This window comes from Tachyglossus aculeatus, chromosome 19 (assembly GCF_015852505.1).
Source record: "Tachyglossus aculeatus isolate mTacAcu1 chromosome 19, mTacAcu1.pri, whole genome shotgun sequence".
NCBI classification, from domain to species: domain Eukaryota; kingdom Metazoa; phylum Chordata; class Mammalia; order Monotremata; family Tachyglossidae; genus Tachyglossus; species Tachyglossus aculeatus.
This window is the reverse complement of record NC_052084.1, coordinates 10,159,554-10,181,026: the sequence shown is the minus strand read 5'-3', so window position 1 is coordinate 10,181,026 and position 21,473 is coordinate 10,159,554. Positions and strand designations below refer to the sequence as shown.

Below are 21,473 nucleotides of genomic sequence, written 5' to 3'. Positions count from 1 at the left end.
CTTAATACCATAAAAAATGGACCAAATTCAATCAATAAAATGGAGAAGCCCCTGAATAACTGTCTGCATACGTCATGTCTGCTTTTCTTTTCCTAGAAGTAACTAAAGGGCAATACAATGGATAACCCACAAGACTTTTTTTTCTACTATATTAGCCTTGTCCAGGGATAAGAGGGGCATTTCAAGTATTAAGTTATATTCCTGATTAATACAGAAGATTCCCTTCCCAAAAGGATGAACCGGAATGTGTAAAATACTAATAAAATATACCCTGCTGTAATGAAATAACTTTCCATTCTTTTTAAATGTACAGTGAACCAGATAAATTAAGGAACCGCTTACATCTATGTAGGGGGCACTGGTTTAACTCCTACCAGTTGAAACATCCTTTGCCCTCAAAGGTAGCAAGTTAATTCCAAAGCTGTGTGCCATCTATCAATCAATCAATCAAATTTATTGAGCGCTTACTGTGTGCAGAGCACTGTACTAAGCGCTTGGGAAGTACAAGTTGGCAACATATAGATAGTCCCTACCCAACAGTGGGCTCACAGTCTAAAAGGAGGAGACAGATAACAAAACCAAACATACTAACAAAATAAAATAGACTAGATATGTACAAGTAAAATAAATAAATAGAGTAATAAATACGTACAAACATATATACAGGTGCTGTGGGGAAGGGAAGGAGGTAAGATGGAACTCACATCTAGTGAGTTCCACATTCAGCTCTGAGACATAGACTGGGCAAGACAAATACGAACAAACACTTTTGAGTTTTGCAGGTAACATCACTTCTGTGGGATGGGAAAATGATGAGTTGCTTTTCTATATTAGTGAAAGAGTACTTTGGAAACAACATTACCATTGCGGTATATCAGCTGTCTGGAATGGAGAGATGAAACCAACTGCCAAAGGGTCACCACTCCCCCATTTTTCTAACAGCCAGCTCAGGTGTTCCCATCCTGCAAATTGGTTTTTGCATTTCACAAATGATTGGTGTTCCTTGCCATCCGCAGGCATTTTACGCATCTATCCCTGGCAAATGAAGGCTGTCTAACCACTGGGTGATTCGAACCGATCAGAACCTTTTGATGAATAGTGATAATCAAAGCACTAAAGCCTAGAGATTCCCCAGGTAAGTAAATAAAGTGATTTGCCAACACCAACATGGGACTACACCTAACTTGGTTAATACTGCCAGTTTTTATTCAAACTCTCAACTCTAAACCTTTTCAAAAATTCCTAAATTTCCCCAATGTACTAGGAATGCAAATTGTACAACTTATCTTTTCTAAATACAATCACTTTTTGATCATTCCACATATGAACACCCAGCACATGAACAATTTTGCCTTGTCAAAATTTTTTACGTAAGATCGGTGAGATGTAATAACTGGTTAGGTCAAACAAATAGCATGCGTCATCGCAAGTTTACTAGAGGGAATTTTTTTAAAAATACGACAAAATGTGATGAAATACAAAACACCGCCCCAGACATTGCAGATAAATAATGCCAACCATTCTATTTTAAGAAAAGAAAAAATTAACCACCTTTCACTCATGTTCTCATCTGAGCCTTTTTGCTCTTCATATTCCATTTTGTCCTTACTGGTCTGTGTCACTTCTTCGTTTTCTATTACAACTCCCTCATCTAGGATCTCCACGCCTGGTTTCGCTGGGGCCAGTTTTCTTTTTTTCACTTTGCTCTTGATAAATTCTTGATGTTGGTATGATTTACCGTCATTGTCCATTTCCTGATCTCTGCTGTTGTCCTGCTGCTGAGTCAGTGTCAGTGTGTTAGAGGCCTCCGACGGTAGATCTATGGCCATGCGTTTTACTTTTCTCCTCCTTCGTAGAGTTCTGTTCCCTACATTGTCCACAGCAAGTTCAGACTCGTGCCACAAAGGCCGTTTGCCTCGAGCGTTATTCAGGTTTGCCGAAGGCCTGCGTTTTGCCACTAACATCTGGTCATCTGAGTCACTATGGTCTTTTTTATTATTACTGTGGCTTTCTCGATAATCCTTGCTCGGTTCTTCCAAACTGGAATCGGAACCGTCGCTTAAACAGTGGCCTGTCTCCCAGGGGTGATGGGTGTTATACGATCGCCTCTTTCTCCCTCTCCTTTTCCTTGCTTGGCGTTTCAAAAGACAGGAAACACTGCGAGAATGGTCTCCGGTGTCTGCAAATCCTCCTCTGGCTTGCTCTGAACTTTCCTCCAGTGCCGAGACGAGATCATGAACCAGTTCCTCCATTGTTCGACTGAAATGCCTGTATTTGTTAGAAGAGGAGAAAGAGGATTCAAAGTGAAGTGAATCAACGCTAATCATTTGTTATGCCAATATTCTCCCCGGCCAATTTTCCCATTTTCCTTTAATGGCATTTGTTAAGCGCTTACTATGTGTCAAGCTCTGTTCTAAGTGCTTGGGGTAGATTTAGGTTTATTAGGTTGGGCAGAGGCTCCGTTCCACATGGAGCTCATACTCTAAGAAGGAGGTAGTAGGATTTAATTAAAGCAGCAGCCTGGCGTGGCGGATGGCGGACAGGCCTCGGAGTCAGAAGGTCATGGGTTCTAATCCTGGCTCTGCTACGCGTCTGCTGTGTGACCTTGGGTAAGTCACTTCACTTCTCTGTGCCTCAGTTCCCTGATCTGTAAAATGGAGTTTGAGACTGGGACAGGGACTGAGTCCAACCTGATTTGCTAGTATCCACTCCAGTGCTTAGTACAGTGCCCGGCACATAGCAAGCGCTTAACAAATACCACAATTTGCTTGTAAGCAGAGCACTTAAATAATAATGATGGCATTTATTAAGCGCTTACTATGTGCAAAGCACTGTTCTAATCCTGGGGAGGTTACAAGGTGATCAGGTTGTCCCTCGTGGGGCTCACAGTCTTAATCCCCATTTTCCAGATGAGGGAACTGAGGCACAGAGAAGTTAAGTGACTTGCCCAGAGTCATACAGCTGACAAGTGGCGGAGCTGGGATTTGAACCCACGACCTCTGACTCCAAAGCCCGGGCTCTTTCCACTGAGCCACGCTGTTCCCTTAAATGACTTGCCCAAGGTCACAGAGCAAACAATTGGCAGATCTGGGATAAGAACAAGATCCATGCTCTTTCCACTAGGTAACACTGCTTCGCTACCCCATCCTTGTATTCAAAACTGGACTGCTGAGAGCTCACCTCCTCCAGGAGGCCTTCCCAGACTGAGCCCCTTCTTTCCTCTCCCCCTCTCCATCCCCCCGTCTTACCTCCTTCCCTTCCCCACAGCACCTGTATATATGTATATATGGTTGTACATATTTATTACTCTATTTATTTATTTATTTATTTATTTTACTTGTACATTTCTATCCTACTTATTTTATTTTGTTGGTATGTTTGGTTCTGTTCTCTGTCTCCCCCTTTTAGACTGTGAGCCCTCTGTTGGGTAGGGACTGTCTCTATGTGATGCCAATTTGTACTTCCCAAGCGCTTAGTACAGTGCTCTGCACATAGTAAGCGCTCAATAAATACGATTGATTGATTGATTGATTGATTGATAAAAAATCACAAGCCAACAAGAGAGACTTTTCAAAAGCAGTATGGACATTGCACAATAAAATATATAGCCCAACAGATTCTACCAACAAGCTAATTATTATTGAATAATTAGAGTGCAGATTTTTGGAATTTCACTCTATTACGCCCTATTTTCTATCCCAGTTCCTTACACAAAACAAAATCAATTCAGGTTATAACATGAAAAAAACTTGCTCAGAATTCTTGTTAGCTCTAAAGCTCTCTTCCCGTCCCTTGCTTTCCGGCCTCCTGCTTAAAGCAGTCCAGTCTCATCTATACCTTCCTCTTCGCCCAGCTCTTCATCACCATCATAATCATCATCATCAATCAATGGCATTTATTGAGCATTTACTATGTGCAGAGCACTCTTCTAAGTGCTTGGGAGAGGTACAGTACAATGGAATTAGCAGACAAGTTTCCTGCCCACAATGGCCTTACAGGAGCATTCGCTCAGCGCTGGTGCTTGGAAGTTTACAAAAAAAAAAAAAACTTTCCTGATTTCTATCCATCCCATACCTCTCCCTACCTCTGACCATGGTTACATCCACCAATCTGGGACTGTATCCTTGACTGAGGCCCAGTCAAGAGAATGTTTTATCCACTGGGCTTGAAATAACTTTTTCATCCAAACCTTTTTCTCCCTTCATTAGATAAATCGATGGTATTTGTTGAGCACTCACGGTGTGCAAAGACCTGTAATAAGCCCTTGGGATAACAGAATAAAGTAAGATCAAATATTCACTTTTGAATTCGGACAGATTCGCTCAATGTTTTAAGGTAAAAATAAAACCTACGGACACAAAGTTGCGTTTATTTTGTGAAACTGTACTTAATGTGTGCAGAAAAAGGGTTCAACACCCCATCTCTGGATCGATTAATTTCAGCTACTCTTAAAATTGACTCCATTTAAGAGTACCTCAGAAACCTAGCTCAGATGAACAAAACAGTATCAAAAAAGACCACAAGGGTTAAATTTTTAAATCCTTCCCAGACATCATTAAAAAAACAATAATTCTTCATTTTTCCACCCACATCTTACACTTGCCAAAAAATATCTGGAGACTACTGAATAGGCCAAAATTAAATATGCTGACTGAGCAATAACCCACAAGTTTTTAGTTAGGATTCTAAACAGCAACGTGTTTGCAAGATTATGGGGACAGCTCAGGATTATGCAGGATTATGGGGACACATCGGCATCTGTCACTTTAAAAAATAAACCCCCAAAGCTGAGTCACGAATACGCAGCCATCTGGAGGAGAGTAGTTCACTCTCCAAATCAGTGCTTGGTTTCCTCGACGGCCTGGGCTACTCCAAAGGTCTGGGCCTCCCCGGATGTCATTGCGGGGCCAGTAATATTACAGTTAGTAGATGTCACACTGCCTAACCAGCATCTCTCAGGTTATATCTAAGCGCTTAGTACAGTGCTCTGCACACAGTAAGCGCTCAATAAATATGATTGATGATGTTGCTGATATCTGCATCGATCAGCCTGCTTGAAATAAAGTCATTATAAGTGAACAGCACAGGATCAGTATCTCATTCATTCCGTTTGCCTTGGCAGTTACGTGGAAGAATGAGAGGGCAGCCATTACCCTGAAACAATGTTTTATCCTTAAGAGTAACTGAGGATGCACCCCCTCGTCCCCCTCTCCATCCCCCCATCTTACCTCCCTCCCTTCCCCACAACACCTGTATATATTTATATATGTTTGTACGTATTTTTTTACTCTATTTATTTATTTATTTTATTTGTACATATCTATTCTATTTATTTTATTTTGTTAGTATGTTTGGGTTTGTTCTCTGTCTCCCCCTTTTAGACTGTGAGCCCACTGTTGGGTAGGGACTGTCTCTACATGTTGCCAATTTGTACTTCCCAAGCGCTTAGTACAGTGCTCTGCACATAGTAAGCGCTCAATAAATACGATTGATGATGATGATGATGCTTATCAAAGATTCCAGGGGATCTTCTGGCAATATCTACAGGGGCCATCTCCGTCCTAATCTGCCTCAACCTGCCCTTGACGTCGCTGACCGCTCCTTTCGGCCTTGACTACGCTATAACGTGGTTCTCTTCCTACCTCTTGGTCCGCTGCTTTGCTGGCACTTGGTCATCTCCTACACCTTGACCGAGAATGTCCTCAAGGCTCAGTTCTGGGTTCTCTAATATCCTCCTTTTAGACTGTGAGCCCACTGTTGGGTACGGACTGTCTCTATATGTTGCTAATTTGTACTTCCCAAGCGCTTAGAACAGTGCTCTGCACATAGTAAGCGCTCAATAAATACGATTGATTGATTGATTGATTGATCCTCCTCCCTCCAGAGAGGCACATTCGCTCATGGTTTCAGCTATCACCTCTAGGCAGATGACTCCCAAGTCTTTATCCCCAGCCCACCCTCTTCTCTGCTTTGTCACCTCTTCTCCGGCCTCGAAGATATCACGGCCTCTGCCAACATCCACCTTCAAATCAAAGTTAGAGCAAAAAAATAAACAAAAAAAATACACAGAGGGGCTAGAAATGCACCAGGGTCCAGTGGAAAGAGCACAGGCCTGGGAGTTGGAAGATCTGGGTTCTAATCCCAGTTCCATCACGTATCTGCAGTGTGACTTTAGAGAAGTTATTCAACTTCTTTGTGCCTCAGTTTCCTTACTGTAAAATGGGGATTAAATAGCTGTTCTTCCCCTTTAGACTATGTACCCATGTGGTACAGGGCTTGTGCCTAACTAGATTATTTTACACACATCCCAACATCTAGCATTTTGGCTTAATACCACAATTATTATAGCCACTTTAGAATTCATGTCTATGATAGGGTGGCATGAAAGGGAGTAGACTTGTCACGGAATGCCCCCTGAAGGAGGTGTCTTTTTAGAACAGCTTTGAAAATAATAATAATAATAATAATGGCATTTATTAAGCACTTACTATGTGCAAAGCACTGGTATATCTCTTGATTTGTAATGTAATTAATTGCTTTACCATGGTTCACTGTATCTGAGCTTTTCCAATGACTGCTTTGGAACTCCTTAAATGCAAAGACAAAAACTAACCCTGCATTTCAGTACATATGTCTGTTCTTACTGACACTGTACATTCGCTAACTTTGGACTACTCATCTTCACGGATTTTAAGATTTAAACTTTTGAAGTCAGAGACCAGGTTTTTTTTTTTACTTCTCAAATGATCTTGAGCCACCCAGAATAGTTCTGTCTACAGTAGTCACTCAAAAGTTGACAATGGGGAGTAGACATTAACACATACATGCGGCTAAATGCAAACTGTAATAAGAGTTACATCTCAAATTTCTGTCACACAAAAAAAATCCACTGGTAACTACACTAAAAAACATGTAGAAGATGTGTTTCCTTTCACATTCCTAAAATATGTATTTTACAAGTCTTCTGTAAAGTTAGTAGAGGACACATTATGACAAGCTCTCTCTTGCTAACAATAAAACTGCTTCTCCTTCACTGCTAAAGAAACATAAATATTGTGATAACTACACTGACAGAACTGCGGTTTATCAGTAGGGCACTTATTTTGTACCCTAGAAATAAAAAAAAAAAATATACACAGAGGATTAACAAAGCTGCTACTCCTAAATCTGTAGCAAGATTGACTTTAAATTCCTTAAATGCAGAGGGAAATGTCTTAACTCAACCTCGTTTTCTGCATGATATTATGCTATTTCAATTTTAGAGCTACTACTCAAAGGTATGAAACTCTTGAGAGTTACAAACATTGAATGTGACAAGTTAAAGAGATAATTATGTTGGGTTTTATTTAACAGGAAGAATATAGGGGTAAAGTGTTAGAAGAGAGCTTGCAATCAGAGTCTTTGAGTATATAATATAGTACTGCCTGAAAGCCAAAGCAGTTTGGGGGGTTCTGAAGAGACCTTAAGTTTCCACTGCTCATCTGAACCATGTGCCCAATTGCAAGAAATGAACGTTTTGCAAAGAAATTCAAGTATAGCTGCTTATATTTCAGGAATACATAAATTAGCAGCACGCCTTTCTGGACTGAAGTAAAACTGGCAACTGTGATTGAGATAACTCACAAGAGTATAGGACCTATTTGTCATTCTCCGCCCCCACCATAGGATTATGGGTGAGGTTGTAATTGCCGGATCTGAGCTGGCCCTGAAAATTATTTCTTTGGTAGGAATGCACCACTATTCACATTTTTTCAGTCATTCACTCAATTTTTTGACTTTATTTTGTTCATTTAGTACTTTTGTTCTCCGTTACTGCTAATGAGTGTCTCCTCCTGGGCCTTTTAGGGACAATATCTCTACTTTCCTCCCTGTACCTTTCCCCTGCATTTTACAGGGCTCTGTACACAGTCCTCTAGACCGTAAACTAGTTGTGGGCAGGGAACTTGTCTACCACACATACTCTCCCCAGCGCTTAGCAGTGCTCTACACACAGTAAATGCTCAATAAATTCAACTGATAGGGGCTCAGCAAATAGCCATCAGATTAAGGCCTACATACACATAGCCCAGTGAGTTGTATTTCTTACAAAGGATGCAATTGGCAAGAACTAGGCACAATTTTCTACAAAGTGTTGAAGTTTAATTCTTTCTCCCATAAAACCACTGTCTCTGGATGTGAATCATGATCACAGCCAGGGGCAAACTGTATACCTTGTTCCTGATGCAGAGGTACACGGGAGAAGAGGAAAACAGTAGTTGAAATAGCATTCATTAACCATTAGTACTAGTTCCAGAGGTACGGAATAAATGGAAGAAGGTCAATTTTTTTAAATAGTATCTGTTAAGTGCTTACTATGTGTCAAACACTTTTCTAAAGCTCTGGGGTAGATACAAGATAAACGGGTTGGACGTAGTCCCTGTCCCACAGGGGCCTCACAGTCTTAAACCCCATTTTACAGATTAGGGAACTGAGGCACAGAAAAGTTAAGTGACTTGCCCAAGGCCACACAGCAAACAAGTAGTAGAGCCGGGATTAGAACCCAGGTCTTCTAACTTTCAGGCCCCTGCTCTTTCCACTAGTCTACACGATTTCTCTAGCCCACCACCCAGTTTCTTTTCACTGGAAGATCCCTAGATATACATTTGCTTTTCAGGAACAAACACTCTACTAATTGCATCCAACCCAAAGTTAACAATAATAATAATAATAATTTTGGTATTTGTTAAGTGCATATTATATACAGTGCTTTGCAAAAGTAAGCGCTCAATAAATAGGATTGAATGAATGTGCTAAGCACTGTTCTAAGAGCTGGGGAAGATACAAGGTAATCAGGTAGTCCCACGTGGGGCTCAAGTCTTCATCCCCATTTTACAGATAAGGTAACTGAGGTTCAGGGAAGTTAAGTGACTTGCCCAAGGTCACACAGCTGACAAAAGTGGCAGAGCTGGGATTAGAACCCACAACCTCTGACTCCCAAACCCGGGCTCTTTCCACTAAGCCACGCTGCTTCTTCTACAAACTGCTTCTACTGTCACCAAGCATGGAACAAAGGAGAATTTTTCTTCTTAGTACAGTGCGCTTAGTACAGTGCTTTGCACACAGTAAGCGCTCAATAAATACGATTGATTGATTGATTCTCAGTTTGGCCATTCAGTGAAAGCCTGGGATTCGAGCCCTGGTCTCCAGAATCTCAGTTCTGTGCACTGTCTGCTAAGCCACACTGCTTCACAACTTGAGAATCTTACAATCTTGTGGCGGGAGATAGACCCACAAATGAATTACAAATGAGAGGAAGAAGAAAATAGAAAGGTGGCTATATGGACGCGTATGGGGTCGAACGGTTGAGTACGCAAGTTTAAATGTACATTCATTCGTACATAAGTGGATGTGAAAGCAGAAGAGTGCAGTGGTACCCATCCATTAAATGGGAAACAGCATGGCGAAGCGGCTAGAGCACGGGCCTAGGAGTAAGAATAATCATAATGATAATAATGTTGGTATTTGTTAAGCGCCTACTATGTGCAAAGCACTGTTCTAAGTGCTGGGGTGGATACAAGGTAATCAGGTTGTCCCACGAGCGGCTCACAGTCTTCATCCCCATTTTACAGATGAGGGAATTGAGGCCCAGAGAAGTGAAGTGACTTGCCCGAAGTCACACAGCTGACAAGTGGCACAGCCGGGATTTGAACCCACGGCCTCTGACTCCAAAGCCCAGGCTCTTTCCACTGAACCACTCTGCTTCCCAGAAGGTCATGGGTTCTAGTCACAGCTCTACAACTCTTCTGCTGTGTGACCTTGGGCAAGTCATTTTACTTCTCTGTGCCTCAGTTTCCCCATCTGTAACTTGCCCAAAGTCATACAGCTGACAAGTGGCAGAGCCGGGATTTGAACCCACGGCCTGACTCCAAAGCCCGTGCTCTTTCCACTGAGCGACGCTGCTTCATGGGTTCTAGTCACAGCTCTACTACTCTTCTGCTGTATGACCTTGGGCAAGTCATTTTACTTCTCTGTGCCTCAGTTTCCCCATCTGTAAAGTAGGGATTAAGATTCTGAGCCTCATGTGGGGCAGGGACTAGGTCATCATCATCATCAATCGTATTTATTGAGCGCTTACTATGTGCACAGCACTGTACTAAGCGCTTGGGAAGTACAAATTGGCAACATATAGACACAGTCCCTACCCAACAGTGGGCTCACAGTCTAAAAGGGGGAGACAGAGAACAAAACCAAACATACTAACAAAATAAAATAGAATAGATATGTACAAATAAATGAAGGCCTCCTGGAGGAGGTGAGCTCTCAGCAGGGCCTTGAAGGGAGGAAGAGAGCTAGCTTGGCGGATGGGCAGAGGGAGGCCATTCCAGGCCCGGGGGATGACGTGGGCCGGGGGTCGATGGCGGGACAGGTGAGAGCGAGGTACGGTGAGGAGATCAGCGGTGGAGGAGTGGAGGGTGCGGACTGGGCTGCAGAAGGAGAGAAGGGAGGTGAGGTGGGGGGGGGAGGTGATGGACAGCCTTGAAGCCCAGGGTGAGGAGTTTCTGCCTGATGCACAGATTGATTGGTAGCCACTGGAGATTTTTAAGGTCACTTATCTGGACCTCAGTTCCCTCATCTGGAAGATGGGGATTAAGACTGGGATCATTATTATTATTAATCCCTACCCAACAGCGGGTGACTCCAAAGCCCGGGCTCTTTCCACTGCTGCTCCATTGTTATTATTATTATTACCTTGTAACCTCCCCAGCGTTTAGCACAGTGTCTGGCACATAGTAAGCGCCTAGCAAATGCCATAGTAATTGTTGCTGAGGGAGGTCAGGCTGAGGCAGGAGGGTTGGGTGAGGGTAGGCCCGGTTTCCCGGCATCCTCTCGGCTCGGCTTTGCCCCCCTCAGCGCGGCCTGGCCCGTCCGGAAAGCCCGGGCTCTTTCCACTGCTGCTCCATTGTTATTATTAGTATTACCTTGTGACCTCCCCAGCGTTCAGCACGGTGTCTGGCACATAATAAGCGCCTAACAAATGCCATGATCATTGTTGCTGAGGGAGGTCAGGCTGAGGCAGGAGGGTTGGGTGAGGGTAGGCCCGGTTTCCCGGCATCCTCTCGGCTCGGCCTTGGCCCCCTCAGCGCGGCCTGGCCCGTCCGGAAAGCCCGGGCTCTTTCCACTGCTGCTCCATTATTATTATTACCTTGTAACCTCCCCAGCGTTTAGCACGGTGTCTGGCACATAGTAAGCGCTTAACAAATGCCATGGTCATCGTTGCTGAGGGAGGTCAGGCTGAGGCAGGAGGGTTGGGTAAGGGTAGGCCCGGTTTCCCGGCATCCTCTCGGCTTGGCCCGTCCGGAAAGCCCGGGCTCTTTCCACTGCTGCTCCGTTATTATTATCATTATTACCTTGTAACCTCCACAGCGTTTAGAATAGTGTCTGGCACATAGTAAGCGCCTAACAAATACCATGGTCAATGTTGCCGAGGGAGGTCAGGCTGAGGCAGGAGGGTTGGGTGAGGGTAGGCCCAGTTTCCCGGCATCCTCTCGGCTCGGCCTTGCCCCCCTCAGCGAGGCCTCGCCCGTCCGGAAAGCCCGGGCTCTTTCCACTGCTGCTCCATTGTTATTATTATTATTACCTTGTAACCTCCCCAGCGTTTAGCACAGTGTCTGGCACATAGTAAGCGCCTAGCAAATGCCATAGTAATTGTTGCTGAGGGAGGTCAGGCTGAGGCAGGAGGGTTGGGTGAGGGTAGGCCCGGTTTCCCGGCATCCTCTCGGCTTGGCCCGTCCGGAAAGCCCGGGCTCTTTCCACTGCTGCTCCATTATTATTATCATTATTACCTTGTAACCTCCACAGCGTTTAGAACAGTGTCTGGCACATAGTAAGCGCCTAGCAAATGCCATAGTAATTGTTGCTGAGGGAGGTCAGGCTGAGGCAGGAGGGTTGGGTGAGGGTAGGCCCGGTTTCCCGGCATCCTCTTGGCTTGGCCCGTCCGGAAAGCCCGGGCTCTTTCCACTGCTGCTCCATTATTATTATCATTATTACCTTGTAACCTCCACAGCGTTTAGAACAGTGTCTGGCACATAGTAAGCGCCTAACAAATGCCATGGTCATTGTTGCTGAGGGAGGTCAGGCTGAGGCAGGAGGGTTGGGTGACGGTAGGCCCGGTTTCCCGGCATCCTCTCGGCTCGGCCTTGCCCCCCTCAGTTTGGCCTGGCCCATCCGGAAAGCCCGGGCTCTTTCCACTGCTGCTCCATTATTACTATTATTATTACCTTGTAACCTCCCCAGCGTTTAGCACAGTGTCTGGCACATAGTAAGCGCCTAACAAATGCCATGGTCACTGTTGCCGAGGGAGGTCAGGCTGAGGCTGGAGGGTTGGGTGAGGGTAGGCCCGGTTTCCCGGCATCCTCTCGGCTCGGCCTTGCCCCCCTCAGTTTGGCCTCACCCGTCCGGAAAGCCCGGGCTCTTTCCACTGCTGTTCCATTATTATTATTACCTTGTAACCTCCCCAGCGTTTAGCACGGTGCCTGGCACATAGTAAGCGCTTAACAAATGCCATGGCCACTGTTGCTGAGGGAGATCAGGCTGAGGCAGGAGGGTTTGGTGAGGGTAGGCCCGGTTTCCCGGCATCCTCTCGGCTCGGCCTTGGCCCCCTCAGTTTGGCCTCGCCCGTCCGGAAAGCCCAGGTTCTTTCCACTGCTGCTCCATTGTTATTATTATTATTACCTTGTAACCTCCCCAGCGTTTAGAACGGTGTTTGGCACATAGTAAGCGCCTAAGAAATGCCACGGTCATTGTTGCCGAGGGAGATCAGGCTGAGGCAGGAGGGTTTGGTGAGGGTAGGCCCGGTTTCCCGGCAACCTCTCGGCTCGTACTTGCCCCCCTCAGCGAGGCCTCGCCCGTCAGGAAAGCCCAGGCTCTTTCCACTGCTGTTCCATTACTATTATTACCTTGTAACCTCCCCAGCGTTTAGCACGGTGTCTGGCACATAGTAAGCGCCTAACAAATGCCATGGTCATTGTTGCCGAGGGAGGTCAGGCTGAGGCAGGAGGGTTGGGGGAGGGTAGGCCCGGTTTCCCGGCATCCTCTCGGCTCGGCCCGTCCGGAAAGCCCGGGCTCTGTCCACTGCTGCTCCACTGTTATTATTACTATTATTACCTTGTAACCTCCCCAGCGTTTAGCACGGTGTCTGGCACATAGTAAGCGCTTAAGAAATGCCACGGTCATTGTTGCCGAGGGAGGTCAGGCTGAGGCAGGAGGGTTGGGTGAGGGTAGGCCCGGTTTCCCGGCATCCTCTCGGCTCGGCCTTGCCCCCCTCAGTTTGGCCTCGCCCGTCCGGAAAGCCCGGGCTCTTTCCACTGCTGCTCCACTATTATTATCATTATTACCTTGTAACCTCCCCAGCGTTTAGCACGGTGTCTGGCACATAGTAAGCGCCTAAGAAATGCCATGGTCATTGTTGCTGAGGGAGGTCAGGCTGAGGCAGGAGGGTTGGGTGAGGGTAGGCCCGGTTTCCCGGCATCCTCTCGGCTCGGCCTTGCCCCCCTGAGCAGGGCCCGGCCCGCCCGTCGGTCGGTCGGACCCACCAGCTGTTCCCCGCGGCCCGAGCTCCGATCGTCCGGCGGCCGGCGGCCCCGAACATTAACGACACCCGGGGGGCCCCGAGCCCGAGGCTTCGGCTCGGCCCCGCTTCGGCTCCGCTCGGCCCCGGCTCCGAGGAGGGCGATGGGGATGCCGGAAGCGGCCGCCGGACGGCAACCGGAAGTCGGCCGCAACCATGGCGCCCGAAGCCTCCCCGTCCCCGCGGGGCCGCCTGGAGCCCTCAGCCCGCCCGATCCCTTCCATACTCTTTTACCGAATCCTTCCTTTGTATCTAAGAGCCGGGGAAGGGGGAAAGGGGCGAGGCGGGAGAGGGAATTGGAAAGCGGGCCCCCCCCTTCCGCGCACGGGGAGTGGTACGGTCCGGTTGCCATGGGGACGCTGGACCGCCTGCCGAGGCGGCTCCCCAGCTTGGGACCGGTTGCCATGGCAACCGCGGGCCCCAGCGCCCATGGCCACGCTGGGCCGCCTGCAGAGTCGGCTCCCGAGCCTGGGGCGCCAGTATTACTTCCTAAACAGGTAACGGGCCCATTTTTTTTTAATGGCACTTGTTAAGCGCTTACTACTACTACTAATGATGGCATTTATTAAGCGCTTACTATGTGCAAAGCGCTGTTCTAAGCGCTGGGGAGCTTACAAGGGGATCAGGTCGTCCCACGGGGGGCTCACAGTCTCCATCCCCATTTTGCAGATGAGGGAGCTGAGGCACAGAGAAGTCAAGTGACTTGCCCAAAGTCACACAGCTGACAAGTGGCGGAGCCGGGATTTGAACTCCTAACCTCTGACTCCAAAGCCCATGCTTTTGCCACCGAGCCACGCTGCTGCAGAGCGCTGTTCTAAGCTCTGGGCGGTTACAAGGTGATCCAGTTGCCCCACGTGGGGCTCTCAGCCTTCATCCCCATTTTACAGATGAGGTCACTGAGGCTCAGAGAAGTGAAGTGACTTGCCCAAAGTCACACAGCTGACAAGTGGCGGAGCCGGGATTTGAACTCCTAACCTCTGACTCCGAAGCCCATGCTTTTGCCACCGAGCCACGCTGCTGCAGAGCGCTGTTCTAAGCTCTGGGCGGTTACAAGGTGATCCAGTTGCCCCACGTGGGGCTCTCAGCCTTCATCCCCATTTTACAGATGAGGTCACTGAGGCTCAGAGAAGTGAAGTGACTTGCCCAAAGTCACACAGCTGACAAGTGGCGGAGCCGGGATTTGAACTCCTAACCTCTGACTCCGAAGCCCATGCTTTTGCCACTGAGCCACGCTGCTGCAGAGCGCTGTTCTAAGCGCTGGGGGGTTACAAGGTGATCCAGTTGCCCCACGTGGAACTCACAGTCTTCACCCCCATTTTACAGATGAGGTCACTGAGGCGCAGAGAAGTGAAGTGACTTGCCCAAAGTCACACAGCTGACAATTGGCGGAGGCGGGATTTGAACTCCTAATCTCTGACTCCGAAGCCCATGCTTTTGCCACTGAGCCATGCTGCTGCAGAGCACTTTTCTAAGCGCTGGGGGGTTACAAGGTGATCCCGTTGCCCCACGTGGGGCTCACAGTCTTCATCCCCATTTTACAGATGAGGTCACTGAGGCTCAGAGAAGTGAAGTGACTTGCCCAAGGTCACACAGCTGACAATTGGCGGAGCCGGAATTTGAACTCCTAACCTCTGACTCCAAAGCCCATGCTTTTGCCACTGAGCCACGCTACTGCAGAGCGCTGTTCTAAGCGCTGGGGGGTTACAAGGTGATCCAGTTGCCCCACATGGGGCTCACACTCTTCATCCCCATTTTACAGATGAGGGAACTGAGGCTCAGAGAAGTGAAGTGACTTGCCCAAAGTCACACAGCTGACAAGTGGCGGAGCCGGGATTTGAACTCCTAACCTCTGACTCCGAAGCCCATGCTTTTGCCACAGAGCCACGCTGCTGCAGAGCGCTGTTCTAAGCGCTGGGGGGTTACAAGGTGATCCAGTTGCCCCACGTGGGGCTCACAGTCTTCATCCCCATTTTACAGATGAGGTCACTGAGGCCCAGAGAAGTCAAGTGACTTGCCCAAAGTCACACAGCTGACAAGTGGCGGAGCCGGGATTTGAACTCCTAACCTCTGACTCCGAAGCCCATGCTTTTGCCACTGAGCCACGCTGCTGCAGAGCGCTGTTCTAAGCGCTGGGGGGTTACAAGGTGATCCCGTTGCCCCACGTGGGGCTCACAGTCTGCATCCCCATTTTACAGATGAGGTCACTGAGGCTCAGAGAAGTGAAGGGACTTGCCCAAGGTCACACAGCAGACACGTGGGGGAGTAGGAATTGGAACCCATGACCTCTGACCCCAAAGCCCAGGCTCTTTCCACTGAGCCACAATGCTTCTCTTCCTTTTTCTTTTCATGGGATTTGTTCATCTCTGACTCTGCGTAGGGACAGGAAGCAGCGTGATGGAGTGGATCGAGTTAGAAGATCATCGTAACTTCTTTCATCATCATCATCATCATCATCAATCGTATTTATTGAGCACTTACTATGTGCAGAGCACTGTACTAAGCGCTTGGGAAGTACAAATTGGCAACATATAGAGACAGTCCCTACCTTTGGTTTTGTTCTCTGTCTCCCCCTTTTAGACTGTGAGCCCACTGTTGGGTAGGGACTGTCTCTAGATGTTACCAACTTGTACTTCCCAAGCGCTTAGTACAGTGCTCTGCACACAGTAAGTGCTCAATAAATGCGATTGATGATGATGATTCAGTCGATCAAGCGCTTAGTACAGTGCTCTGCACGCAGTAAGCGCTCAATAAATAGGATTGAGTGAATCAATCAATCACATTTATTGAGCGCTTACTGCGTGCAGAGCACGGTACTAAGCGCTTGGGAAGTACAAGTTGGCAACATATAGGGGCGTTCCCTACCCAACAGCGGGCTCACAGTCTAGAAGGGGGAGACAGAGAACAAAACCAAACATATTAACAAAATAAAATAAATAGAATAGATTTGTACAAGTAAAATAAATAAATAAATAGAGTAATAAATATGTACAAACATATACAGGTGAATTGAATGAATGTATTCATTCTTGCATTCAACTGTCTTCATAATAATGATGGTATTTGTTAAGCGCTTACTATGTACCAAGCACTGTTCTAATAATAATAATAGTAATGGCATTTATTAAGCGCTTACTATGTGCAAAGCACTGTTCTAAGCACTGGGAAGGTTACAAGGCGATCAGGTTGTCCCATAGGGGGCTCAGAGTCTTAATCCCCATTTTACAGATGAGGTAACTGAGGCACAGAGAAGTTAAGTGACTCACCCAAAGTCACACAGCTGACAGTTGGCGGAGCCGGGATTTGAACCCATGACCTCTGACTCCAAAGACCGTGCTCTTTCCACTGAGCCACGCTGCTTCTCTAGTACAGTGCTCTGCACACAGTAAGCGCTCAATAAATACGATTTGAATGAATTGAATGAAAGTATTCATTCTTGCATTCAACTGTCTTTATAATAATGATGGTATTTGTTAAGCGCTTACTATGTGCCAAGCACTGTTCTAATAATAATAATAACATTTATTAATAATAATAATGATGGCATTTATTAAGCGCTTACTATGTGCAGAGCACTGTTCTAAGTGCTGGGAAGGTTACAAGTTGATCAGGTTGTCCCACAGGGGGCTCACAGTCTTAATCCCCATTTTACAGAGGAGGTAACTGAGGCACAGAGAAGTTAAGTGACTTGCCCAAAGTCACACAGCTGACAGTTGGCAGAGCCGGGATTTGAACCCATGACCTCTGACTCCAAAGCCCGGGCTCTTTCCACTGAGCCACACTGCTTCTCTTAAGAGCTTACTATGTGCAAAGTACTGTTTTAATAATAATGATGGCATTTATGAAGCGCTTACTCTGTGCAAAGTACTGTTCTAATAATAATAATAATGGCATTTATTAAGAGCTTACTATGTGCAAAGTACTGTTCTAATAATAATGATGGCATTTATGAAGTGCTTACTATATGCAAAGTACTGTTCTAATAATAATAATAATAATGGCATTTTATTAAGAGCTTACTATGTGCAAAGTACTGTTCTAATAATAATGATGGCATTTATGAAGCCCTTACTATGTGCAGAGTACTGTTCTAATAATAATGATGGCATTTATGAAGCGCTTACTATGTGCAAAGTACTGTTCTAATAATAATGATGGCATTTTTGAAGCACTTACTATGTGCAAAGTGGTGTTCTAATAATAATGATGGCATTTATGAAGTGCTTACTATATGCAAAGTACTGTTCTAATAATAATAATAATGGCATTTTATTAAGAGCTTACTATGTGCAAAGTACTGTTCTAATAATAATGATGGCATTTATGAAGCGCTTACTATGTGCAGAGTACTGTTCTAATAATAATAATGGCATTTATTAAGAGCTTAGTATGTGCAAAGTACTGTTCTAATACTAATGATGGCATTTATTAAGCACTTACTATGTGCAAAGTAGTATTGTAATAATAATGATGACATTTATGAAGTGCTTACTATATGCAAAGTACTGTTCTAATAGTAATAATAGTAATGGCATTTTATTAAGAGCTTACTATGTTGCAAAGTACTGTTCTAATAATAATGATGGCATTTATGAAGCGCTTACTATGTGTAGAGTACTGTTCTAATAATAATAATGACATTTATTAAGAGCTTACTATGTGCAAAGTACTGTTCTAATAATAATGATGGCATTTATTAAGCACTTACTATGTGCAAAGTAGTATTCTAATAATAATGATGGCATTTATGAAGTGCTTACTATATGCAAAGTACTGTTCTAATAGTAATAATAATAATGGCATTTTATTAAGAGCTTACTATGTGCAAAGTACTGTTCTAATAATAATGATGGCATTTATGAAGCCCTTACTATGTGCAGAGTACTGTTCTAATAATAATGATGGCATTTATGAAGCCCTTACTATGTGCAGAGTACTGTTCTAATAATAATGATGGCATTTATGAAGCGCTTACTATGTGCAAAGTACTACTACTACTAATAATAATAATAATAGCATTTATTAAGCGCTTACTATGTGCAAAGTACTGTTCTAGTAATAATAATGATGGCATTTGTGAAGCGCTTACTATGTGCAAAGTACTGTTCTAAGCGCCGGGGAGGATACAAGGTGATCAGGTGGTCCCACATGGGACCCTTTTAGACTGTGAGCCCACTGTTGGGTAGGGACTGTCTCTATATGTTGCCAATTTGTACTTCCCAAGCGCTTAGTACAGTGCTCTGCACATAGTAAGCGCTCAATAAATACGATTGATGATGTTGGTGGTGAAGGGGTGAGGCTTCAAGGAGACTCAGCAGAGATGGGAGAGCCTGAGCCCGGCTAGCCCCTGCTCTTAGACTTCCATCCCCCCCATCTTGCCTCCTTCCCTTCCCCACAGCACCTGTATGTATGTATATGGGTTTGTACATATTTATTACTCTATTTATTTATTTATTTATTTTGCTTGTACATATCTGTTCTGTTTATTTTGTTTTGTTGGTATGTTTGGTTTTGTTCTCTGTCTCCCCCTTTTAGACTGTGAGCCCACTGTTGGGTAGGGACTGTCTCTATATGTTGCCAATTTGTACTTCCCAAGCGCTTAGTACAGTGCTCTGCACATAGTAAGCGCTCAATGAATACGATTGATGATGATGATGATGATGATTCACAGTCTTAATCCCCATTTTACAAATGAGGTAACTGAGGCACAGAGAAATTAAGTGACTTGCCCAAAGTCGCCTCATTCTCGCCTGCCCCGCCGTCGACTCCCGGCCACCGTCCTCCCCTTGGCCCGGAATGCCCTTTTATTTGTTCATATTTATTCTATTTATTTTATTTTGTTAATATGTTTTGTTTTTGCTGTCTGTCTCCCCCTTCTAGACTGTGAGCCCGCTGTTGGATAGGGACCGTCTCTATATGTTGCCAACTTGTACTTCCCAAGCGCTTAGTACAGTGCTCTGCACACAGTAAGCGCTCAATAAAGACGATTGATTGATTGATTGATTCAGTCATTCAACTGTCTTTATAATAATGATGGTATTTGGTATTTGTTTCTTCCTCCCTTCAAGGCCCTACTGAGAGCTCACCTCCTCCAGGAGGCCTTCCCAGACTGAGCCCCCTCCTTCCTCTCCCCCTCCTCCCCTTCACCATCCCTCCCGCCTTACCTCCTTCCCTTCCCCGCAGCACCTGTATATATGTATATATGTTTGTACGTATTTATTACTCTATTTTACTTGTACATATCTGTTCTATTTATTTTATTTTTGTTAATATGTTTTGTTTTGGTCTCTGTCTCCCCCTTCTAGACTGTGAGCCCACTGTTGGGTAGGGACCGTCTCTATATGCTGCCAACTTGTACTTCCCAAGCGCTTAGTACAGTGCTCTGCACACAGTAAGCGCTCAATAAATTGATTGATTGATTAAGCACTTACTGTGTGCCAAGCACTGGGTGAGATACAAGGTTGTCCCATGTGGGACTCACAGTCATCATCCCCATTTTATAGCTGAGGGAACTGAGGCTCAGAGAAGTGAAGTGACTTGTCCAAGGTCACACAGCAGACACGTGGCGGAGCCAGGATTAGAACTCATGACCTCTGACTCCCAAGCTCGGGCTCTTTCCACTGAGCCATGCTGCTTCTAATGTAGTGGATAGAGCACAGGCCTGAGAGTTAGAAGGTCATGACATCATTCATTCAATCGAATTTATAGTAATGATAATAATAATAATAATAATGTTGGTATTTGTTAAGCGCTTACTATGTGCCAAGCACTGTTCTAAGCGCTGGGGTAGATACAAGGTAAGCAGGTTGTCCCACGTGGGGCTCACAGTCTTAATCCCCATTTTACAGATGAGGGAACTGAGGGCCAGAGAAGTTAAGTGACTTGCCCAAAGTCACACAGCTGACAAGTGGCGGAGCCAGGATTTGAACCCCTGACCTCTGACTCCAAAGCCCGGGCTCTTTCCACTAAGCCACGCTGCTTAATGATGGTATCTGTTGGGTAGGGGGATTGTCTTTTGCTGAATTGTACTTTAAAAGCGCCTACTACAGTGCTCTGCAAACAGTAAGCGCTCAATAAATCCGATTGAATTAATTTGTTAGGCACTTACTATGTGCCAAGCACTGTTCTGAGTGCTAGGGTAGATCCTCATCATCATCGATCGTATTTATTGAGCGCTTACTATGTGCAGAGCACTGTACTAAGCGCTTGGGAAGTACAAATTGGCAACATATAGAGGCAGTCCCTACCCAACAGTGGGCTCACAGTCTAAAAGATGCAAGCTAATCAGGGTGGACACAGTCCCTGCCCCACATGGGGCTCACAGTCATAATCCCCATTTTACAGATGAGGGAACTGAGGCCCAGAGAAGTGAAGTGACTGGCCCAAGGTCACGCAGCTGTCAAGAGGCGGAGCCAGGATTCGAAGCCACATCCTCCGACTCCAAAGCCCGTGCTTTTTCCACTAAGCCACGCTGCTTCGATTCCTACAACCACCCTGGTGGGATCAGGGTGAACAGGGAATTGGGTTTCCCGAAATTCCACAACAACAGGACAAAAAGGTCACCTTTCAATTCATTACTTCTCTGAAATTTCCCAGCTCGGTTGACAGCAGCACTGTCCTGCATCCCTGACTGGCTATCACTCCTTGTCCCCCCCCCATCCCCACCAAATCAGGGATTGTGGATGAAATAAATAATTTTGCCCCCACACCTCAATTTAGGGGAGTCGATCACTTTAGCCTGCCGCCATTCCGGCTAAGAGAGTAATTCTGAACCGCAGTATGGGTTACTTTTCAATACATTCATTTCCCTTAGCATCTGGTAGTGGCATTGATGCAAACCCCCTGTTATCCAAAACTGGTGTAATGTCTA

General features: G+C 45.8%; 2 protein-coding genes across 14 annotated transcripts in view; one reads left to right on the top strand and one right to left on the bottom strand.

Annotated features, from left to right (window-relative positions):
- Positions 1–13,686, bottom strand: part of GPATCH2 (G-patch domain containing 2) — a 125,764-nt gene extending 112,078 nt beyond the window's left edge. For 5 of the 7 annotated variants that reach the window (XM_038760811.1, XM_038760810.1, XM_038760807.1 and 2 more), the window contains exons 1-2: positions 13,572–13,686; positions 1,552–2,268 (exon numbers count right to left, since the gene is read on the bottom strand). In XM_038760811.1, coding sequence (XP_038616739.1) covers positions 1,552–2,268; positions 13,572–13,627 — 773 coding nt within the window. In that variant the 5' untranslated portion in view covers positions 13,628–13,686. Of the gene's footprint in view, positions 1–1,551; positions 2,269–13,143; positions 13,286–13,373 lie in introns of those variants that run through there. The other 2 variants (XM_038760808.1, XM_038760809.1) reach the window with 2 other exon arrangements.
- Positions 13,687–14,027: 341 nt separating this feature from the next.
- The window catches only part of SPATA17 (spermatogenesis associated 17), a 152,378-nt gene continuing 144,932 nt past the window's right edge, over positions 14,028–21,473 (top strand). For 6 of the 7 annotated variants that reach the window (XR_005455050.1, XR_005455049.1, XR_005455051.1 and 3 more), the window contains exon 1: positions 14,028–14,103. Coding sequence is in view for 3 of the 7 variants with exons in the window: in XM_038761178.1 (XP_038617106.1) it covers positions 14,036–14,103 (68 nt within the window). In the remaining 4 variants the exon portion in view is untranslated. The remainder of the gene's footprint in view (positions 14,104–21,473) is intronic. The other variant, XR_005455052.1, reaches the window with a different exon arrangement.